The 8,623-nt window shown below is 52.1% G+C and overlaps 1 protein-coding gene across 1 annotated transcript; it reads right to left on the bottom strand.

The window, feature by feature from the left end:
• Positions 1–49: 49 nt before the first annotated feature.
• On the bottom strand, positions 50–8,084 carry DDX39A (DExD-box helicase 39A). The gene is made up of 11 exons (XM_045853075.1): positions 7,952–8,084; positions 3,801–4,012; positions 3,541–3,668; positions 2,841–2,933; positions 2,282–2,465; positions 1,479–1,597; positions 1,003–1,134; positions 800–909; positions 556–700; positions 282–429; positions 50–200 (listed from the first exon to the last, which is right to left on the bottom strand). Exons 2-11 carry the CDS (start codon positions 4,006–4,008, stop codon positions 184–186), a joined length of 1,284 nt encoding a protein of 427 aa, XP_045709031.1. The 5' UTR covers positions 4,009–4,012; positions 7,952–8,084; the 3' UTR covers positions 50–183.
• Between the last annotated feature and the right edge of the window lie 539 nt (positions 8,085–8,623).

Raw genomic sequence — 8,623 nt, 5'->3', positions numbered from 1 at the left:
TCTGCAAAATGGGGAGAGACCAGTAAGAACAGATGGGTGAAAGCCAGGCTTTCATAATAAAAATTTATTCTTACACAAATCTACAGCTTTTAAACAGTAAAAAGAAAGGCCTACTGTGGCCTACAAAGAGGACTTGAAGCAGCATGTGGAAAGCAGGGTGGCTCCGGGATGTCAGGCGCGTGGTTACCGGCTCTGCTCGACTGTAAGACACACGTGGGGAGGCCACTGAGAAAGGAGAGGCCCCTGGACCCCAGCCCACCCCTCCTGCTCGAGCCACTTACTGTATGTGGAGATGTCAATTTCTTCAGGAAGCTCTGCCACATTCACTTCAAACCTGTCCTGAACATCATTGAGGATTTTGGCATCATTTTCATCTGACACAAAAGTGATAGCTAGACCTTTAGTGCCAAAGCGACCTGCACGGGCCACCTGCAGAGAGATAAGAGCACAGGTCGGGCCACAAAGACACAACCTGGGGATGTGAGGACAAGCTGGGCCTGGTTCCCACCCCAAAAGTGATAATCAAGGAGGTGACACCTCTGTGGGGCCACTCACCCGGTGGAGGTAGGTGTCCGAGTCCTCAGGCATGTCATAATTGAAGACGATGTTGACTCGCTCAATGTCCATCCCTCGGCCGAACAGATTGGTGGCCACCAGGATCCGCCGCTGGAAGTCCTTGAATTGCTGATAGCGAGACAGGCTGGATGCAGGAGGAGGAGGCAGCCATCAGGTACCGGGTTCCTGGGTAGCACTGCCTCCCAGGGTCCTGCCTTGGGCCTTCACAGCAGCACGTACTCACCGCTCTTCCTGGGCCATGCCCCTGTGGATGGCGATGGCTGGGAAGTTCTGCTCCACTAGCAGCTGGGCCAGGGCCATGCAGCGCTGCACTGACTTCACAAAGATCACCACCTGCCAGAGGAAGGCAGCGGACTCAGGGCCAGAGTCCCCAGGCACTGTCCTCCCAAAGGCCCAGAGGCCCTCCACAGGCAAGAGCAATGTCACCTGGTTGAACTCCAGCACATCCAGCAAGTCGAAGAGTTTTCGGTTCTTTTCACTATCTTTGAGCTTGACATAGTACTGCTGGAGTCCGTGCAGCGTGAGCTTGGTCTCGTCATCCACAAACACCTCCATAGGCTGAGGAGAGGGGAGCAGGAAAGGGTGGGCAAGGCTTTATTTCTGGGTACCCTGCCTGCCCAGAACCTTACAGAAGTGACTCCATGCTGTGATGCTCAGTCATGCACCCAGAGAGGCTGCTGCGCCCAGTAAACACTTCTCTCCCAACAGCTGGATCTAAGCTCTGGTCTGGCTCAGGTCTGGACCAAGCTCAGCTCCCAAACTGTCAAGACAGAGGAGGGAGGGCGGGCTCCACAGCCTCTCAGCATTGTGCTGTGGGTATCATGCAGCAGAGCCAGCTTGGGCCCCAGGACCCAGGAGGCCCAAAGCTGCTGCACTGCGGTCTTGGCCACTGCCCTACTCACATCTTGCATGAACTTCCTGCAGACGGGCCGGATCTCCTTGCTCAGGGTGGCGCTGAACATCATGCACTGCTTCTCATGGGGTGTTAGGCGGAAAATCTCCTGCACATCCCGCCGCATGTCTGGGTGGGGAAGACAAGAAACAGGTGGGCCTGAGCTCCTGCCAGACCTCAACCCCCACCCAAGATCAGTCCCAGCCCCTCCCATCCTAGCACCAAGATGAGGGTGGTGTACGCAAGGAGCAGAGGGAGGGGTGAGTCCCCAGTGCCTGTGGGGTTGGACTCAGGGTGAGCGCAGGCCCAGGAGGACCTGCAATCCACTTACACGCTGCCAGAGCGAAGCAGCCGTGCCAGCGTACCTGGAGCCACGCTTCAGGGAGGGGAGCCTGAAGCAAAGACAGCCACTGGGGTGAGAGCTGCAGCTGCCTCCCAGGACACAAGCCCCATCTCTGACTGGCCCTGTCAGGGCTGAGGGCAGGCAGGGGGCCTAGAACTAACCCAGCAGGAGATAAGGCCATGGTAAGCCCAGGGCTAACATGTATGTGTGCCAGGCAGTGGCTCATTTGGGCCCTGTGGTCCCACTCAGCTTGGGAGTCAAAGTAGCAGGTCACACCAGACCAAAACAAGAACTTGCCCTAAGGTCATTTACAGGAGACCTATGTGCCAGCCACCCACATGACCCCACTGTGGCGAAGCCCTTGGTCTGTCAGAGCTCACCTGGCTCTGAAGTCTGGGGGGCTGAAAGGGAGGAGGGAATGGCTGGGTGGGTCTCTGGCAGCCCCCACAAACCCAGTGAGGGACACTCACCCAGCTGCTCCAGCATCTTGTCACACTCGTCCAGCACAAAGTGCTTCACGTTCCTCAAGTTGAGGCTCCTGTTCCGCACGAGTGCCAAGATGCGTCCTGGAGTCCCCACCACAACATGGGGACAGTTCTTCTTCAACACCTCTTCATCCTTCTTGATAGAAAGGCCCCCAAAGAACACGGACACCTGTGAAGGTGTCGAGGAAGTCAGTCACTTTTGCCCATCTAAGGGCTGAAGTCTCTCACTCCACTCCATAAAGAGAGTCACCCAGCCCGCGGTCCTGCCACCTCAGGCTGAGTGCGTGCAGCAGGCCCCAACACTCAAGCCTAGAGAGGCCTGAGACCATGGGCACAGCTCCATTGAAAAGCAGCCCAGGGTGGAGACCGGCACAGGCCTCTGGGGCCATGCATAATTCATTACACTTTTAAGGAGTATAAACCACCGCAAACCTCAAAGGCAGCTGCTGCAGCCAAGTTTGGTAAATGCTGGCTGGGCCAGAGAGCTGAGGCCAGCCAGGCTGCAGAAGACCACATGGCACCCAGCCTGGCCCAGAGTGCTCACCTTAACACTGGGCATGTACTTGGAGAAGCGCTCATACTCCTTGCTGATCTGAAAGGCCAGTTCCCGAGTGTGGCACATGACCAGGACTGTCACCTGTGGGGTGGGCAGGAAAGACTCACCCAAAGAAGTGTCCTAAATCCTCCCTGGCCAGAGCCCACACTACTGCTCTCTAGCCAGGCACAGGCCCCATGCTGAGTCTCTGCTCTCCAGCTAACCTGGCCTTCTGCAACCATACAAGCTACCTCCTTCACCACGCACCCTAAGGAAACCAAAGCTCATGCACCCACACACAGCCCAAGGATGTTGCCCCAGCAGGACAAGAACATAACACTGGCATTCACCTCAATTATCCCCTAAGAGAGTGGCACACAATTTTCACAACATGAGAAGACAGTTATGATATCTCAGCAGCAAGAGCAGTAACAAAATTGGGTGCAGTATAACCCCCCTTCAGAAATAGGGATGATTTAGAAAATATACAGTGAAATAACAGCCATATCTCCGGACAGCAAAACTAAGGGCACTTTTCAGTTTTTTTCTCTTGCCTTATTATTTTGAAGAGGAATTTTGTTACAACTAAGTACTGTACTTCATTTTTAAGGCCCACAAAGAGAATGTGGTAACAGAAATTTTTAACAAAGGGGCTATAGGGCCTGCTACCTCAGGTAGGTTAGGCCTGGGAGGGAGGGCGCCCACCCACCTGTCCATTGACGGGCTCGATCTGCTGCAGAGTGGCCAACACAAAGACCGCTGTCTTGCCCATTCCAGACTTGGCCTGGCACAGGACGTCCATGCCCAGGATGGCTTGGGGAATACACTCGTGCTGAACTGAGGGAGAGAGAGCACATGAGTGACTGGAAACCAGACGCCCTCTGTGTGGGCCCCTCATCAGGTGGCTGAGGGAACCACAGCGAGGACAGTCAGAGGAGAGGTGTGGTGGTGGGGACCAGGGAAGCGTACCCTCAGATGGATGCTCAAAGCCACAGTCCACTATGGCCCTCAGGAGCTCAGGCTTCAGCAGAAAGTCGCGGAAGCCAGAGCTGTGGATGGAAACGTAGGACCCCTTGACATCTTTCTTAGGGGGTGCTGGGGTGCTTTCTGCAGGAGCCTGGGGTTCTTCGTCTTCTTCGTAATCCAGAAGCTCATTTTCTACATCCTGTTCTGCCATAATGCTGAGAACAGAGGAGGGAGGAAAGGCCCAGAGAAGCAACTGAGATGTATGCAAGAAAACCCACCAGACAAGGGAGAAGGCTGCACAGTGACTACAGGCTGTTGACACAGGTACAAAGGGGCTACGCACTGAGGTTTGTCCTGGAAAGCCACCCAGCTGACAAAGCTGAGACAGAACATCATTTGGTGGCCCCTCCTTCCCTCACCCCCACATTAACTCTAGTAGCACCTCCCAGCTTCAGCCTGTTGTGGCCATATCTCTACCACTCTCCAAGCCACTTCAGCTCTCCCTATACCCTGTCAGCTACATCCACATGTACACACACTTGCTCTCAGAGTGATATCTCAATTCCTCCCCACAGCCCTCACAACCCACCTCCTTGGCCGCTGCCCACCTCATTCCATACCACCCCTTTAAAATCATCCCCATCCTTGCTTGGTTGCTCAGACTCATCAAGCCCCTACCCCAAGCTTATATGGCCCACTGATGCCACTAGAATGAACTGCTTCCAGGTCTTCACACAAATGCCTCCTTCTCACCATTCTGGTCTCAGTTCTAATAAACCACCTGGGACCACCTACCTTGCAGAAGGCCTGTCCCTGTCAATCCCCAAGGAACCCACCCAACCTGCACTTGATGCTGCAGAGACCTGAGTCTGTGAGAGAGCAGCATCTACCCAGCCCCAGATCCTCTCTCTCTATGGTGTACACTGGGGAATAATTAAGTGCTCTCATGAAAAGGACTCCCACTGGGCTTGGGCTATTAAAAATGAAGCCAAGATGGTAAATGGAATTAATACAAAGCTTACCTCTAGCTCTACTTAATCCAATACACACAGAGCACTTTCTGGGTGCAAGAGGTGCTACAGCGTTATAGAGATCCACATGTGACAATACTGTCTTTGTCACTCCTGCCCCACCCCACCCTCCAAACTAGTGGGTAGAAGTGCTGAAAGAGCCCCTCTTCCTAAGCTGGGTGCAGAAGGCCCTGGGCCCAGCTTCTGGCCCTCCTGTCACTCATGCTCTCTGCTACTTCATTTGGTCCCAGGGCTTCCACCACCTCTGTGCTGAGTCCTATCAAACTTGTGTCTCTACAGCACTCCCCTGAACTCCAGACTCAATTTCCAGCCACCTCTTCCATATTTCCTTTTGGAAATTCAGTTCAAAATGCCCAGTGCAAAACCCTTCATTTCTTCCCACTGGCCTGTTCACCCATCTTGGAAATGGCAATTCCATTCTTTCAGTGGCTGTCTTTTCTTTCTCACAGTCCTGTCCAATCAGCTAACAAATTCCACCAGAATCAGGCCCGTTCTCACCCCTGCTACCTTGCAGGTATCAATTACCTTTCTTTCCTTTTTAATTTTATTTATTGATTTTAGAGACAGACAGAGAAACACTGATTTGTTGTTTCATGTATTTATGCATTCATTGGTTGATTTTTGTATGTGCCTTGACTGAGGCTCAAACCATCAACCTTGGTGTATAGGGAAGATGCTCTAACCAACTAAGCTACGTAGCCAAGGCCCTTTCTTTTTCTTTTAAAAAATATTTTACTGCCCTGGCTGGCGTAGCTCAGTGGATTGAGCATGGGCTGCAAACCAAAGTGTCACAGGTTCAATTCCCAGTCAGTGTACATGCCTGGGTTGCAGGCCATGACCCCCAGCAACTGCACAATGATGTTTCTCTCTCTCTTTCTCCCTCCTTTCCCTCTCTAAAAATAAATAAATTAAATCTTAAAAAAGAACAGTTCATTAAAATATTCACACGCTACACCATATACAGTGTACAATTTAATTGTTTTTAGTGTAATCACAGATATATACAATCATCACCACAGTCAGTTATAGAACATCTCACCACCTCAAACTACTCTGTAACTATCATATCCTCCCAAAACCATTGGGAACCACTAATCTACTTTCTTTTCTATGAATATGTCTATGTTGGACATTTAATATAACGGAATCACACAATATGTGGTCCTTTGTTTCTGGCTTCTTTCATGCAGCATGTTTTGAAGATTTATCCATGCTGTAGCATATATCAGTAATTCATTCCTTTTCATGACTGAACATTCCATTGTACAGAACATAGTACCAGTTTATTCATTGTCAGGTGATGGGAATCTGGGTACCATCATCTCTTGCCTGGGTTATGCCAACAGCCCCCTCACTGGCCCCCCTGTTTTCCATCCCCCATGACTCTCCATCCACTCTCCCCAGAGCAGCCAGAAGGAACCTATAGAAGCTAAGTAAGAGAACATCACTCCTGCTCAAAAACCCTCCACAGGCTCCCACTGTGCTCAGAATAAAACTCAAGAGTTCTCACCATCCTACCAGGCCCTATACAACCTGGTCCCCTCTAAAGTCAGACCTTGTCTCTCCCATTGCCTTCCCTCACTGGTCTTAACTGCTGAGCCTCCAACACCCTCAGCTCCTTTACACACGTTGCTTCTGCGAAAGGTCATGAATTCCTCCACTTCCCTAAGGCATGTTGCTCTAGAAAGGCATTTACCACTGGCCCCAATCTAAAAAGTACCCCTCAAGTCATGCCAGCCCCCCAGGCAAGAGCCTAAAAGAGGACCTGGCATATACCAGGTAAGCACTAAATGAAACTAAAATCAAAGCCTCAAGGCAGAGTTTAGAGACTAAAGTGAGCATATATTATCTGATTCTTGAAAGAAGTCATCTGATACAAGCCCTGAGGATTCCAACTGGCAAAGACAAGAAGGGGTCATTTCCCAGGCAGCAGGCACAACAGGAGAAAGAAATGGGTCAGTCCCAAAAGCACCAGACCCTTTCCGGGAATGAAGAGCAGGGCGGGCTGGCTGACACAGGCAGAAGACAAAGGTAAAGGAGCTGGGCAGGTCCAGGGTGTTTGTACTAGGGAATCTCTGATTAGTTTTAGATTTGAGTGACTCAATCAGTACTTGCCCTTCATTTGCCCAAGAGCAAGTTACTAGGAAGAGCAATAAGGGATGAGACAGGCATCAGGGAAAACCAGTCACCAAGGGAAAGAGAACTAACCAAGGTAGGGGCCATGTTAAGTAGGAAAAAGAGTGGAACACTCTACAAAGTGGAACCAATGCCCTGGGTAATCTGCAGGCATGAGAGCCAGCGTACGATACGCTAGGCTGCAAACCTAGCTCGACAAGAGATAGTACTTAAAAGAGTCAAACAAAGTCGTTTTGTTTTGATGGGTAGATAGACTTGGGCACATTCAGAGTTTGGGAAGCAAAATTTTCTAAAAGTGTCTAGCCAGGATCTAAACCTCAAAACAAGTTAGATCAGGAGACAATCTGGCGAGATTTGTCCCGCCCAGGGCGGGTGACAGACTGCTGAGGACCCAGAAGCGGATGAACTTGGAAGCTGATACCACAAGTGACAGCTCATACATGCACGTGTACTCCACCTTCACTCTCAAATTCTAGAAAGAATATCCACTTCAAAGTTTATTCCCTAAAGCATGGTTTTGCCCTAAATCTCTGGAACCACGAACTCCCCCTAAACTCAGAGCAACAACTGAGCCGAGTCCCTCGAGCTCAGAGAAGCCCGTCACGTCTGCAAGCTCCAGCTTCTCCCATCGCGGCACCAGGTAGGGCGTCGCCCTCCGAACACCTCCCCAAACAGTCTCGAGACGCCTCGAGATCTCCGACACGCAGGTTCTCGCCCTAAGTCTGGACCTCCCTGCGGGGCGCCATGACAGCACCTCCCAAAAAAGGGTCCGAGTCCCGCGCGCCAACTGCCGTTCCGCCCCTGGCGCATGCTCCCCGGCGCCCAACGGTCACAGCCGCGCGCGCAAGCGCCCCAACTGCCCCGCCCCTCCTTGTTTCGCCCCCCCCCATTCCTTCTCCCCTTAACCCCCGGCATCTCTTCTCTCCCGGTCACCCGCAGGTCCAACGTCCACGCACCAGGGCCCCGCGCACCCGACCTGACGCTCACCTGGTTCCCTGTTCTCCTCCGCGTGCTCCGAGAAGAGCCGACTAAACCCGGTTACCGGTCCCGCGCCCCAACACAGCGCTTCCGGCCTCTACAGTCCGACTGAGGGTCTGCTCACTGGACCGCTGGCTTTTCAGTCAAGAGAAGAGGAAACATTGATTGGATTCTGCTGAAGGCTTCGGGAGGCTATTGGTGGAAAGACGAAAAAGGGCGTGTCTCTCCTCTCGCGTTCATTGGTCAATCTAAAAATAGGCTCCTGGGTTGGGTCGGCGCCTGTTTGCGTACCCTCACGTGGTCAGGGTTTGCCACATGGTGGGCGCCGCCATATTTGACTCTGGCAGTCGAATCCTGGACGATTGACCTGTAGCTATTATGTTACATAGGAAATGCGACCTCTACGCAGCGCACGGAATTTAGGCCTTTTGTAGAGTCATTAATTGCGACCTCCTGGCCCTCCAGTGGGGAGGCTCTAAGGAAGATTGGGAGCTTAGAATGACTCCAGCGTGGAGAGGACATTTTGCACCTTCATTGGGGAAGGGGCCCCTCAGAACGCGGGAGTGAAAGAAATGGTCTTAGTAACAGTAGTTTCTGTTTGCTGAGAGTCGTGTCCTGAGTCAGACGCTGTGCCAGTGGCCATACAAGTTCAGGCCACAAACCCATAATCAGGATGTTTTC

This window comes from Phyllostomus hastatus, unplaced genomic scaffold (assembly GCF_019186645.2).
Source record: "Phyllostomus hastatus isolate PE091 unplaced genomic scaffold, TTU_PhHast_1.1 phas_contig_98, whole genome shotgun sequence".
Classification (NCBI taxonomy): Eukaryota; Metazoa; Chordata; class Mammalia; order Chiroptera; family Phyllostomidae; genus Phyllostomus; species Phyllostomus hastatus.
Note: the sequence above shows the minus strand (reverse complement) of the source record. Positions and strands in the feature narration are given on the sequence as shown.

Coding starts and splice junctions, on each gene's coding strand:
- DDX39A (XM_045853075.1), bottom strand. CDS start 4,008: ATGGCAGAACAGGATGTAGAAAATGAGCTTCTGGATTACGAAGAAGAC. Junction 2,934..3,540: donor TCGAGCCCGTCAATGGACAG/GTGGGTGGGCGC, acceptor CCCACCCCACAG/GTGACAGTCCTGGTCATGTG. Junction 2,466..2,840: donor AGTACATGCCCAGTGTTAAG/GTGAGCACTCTG, acceptor ACACCTTCACAG/GTGTCCGTGTTCTTTGGGGG.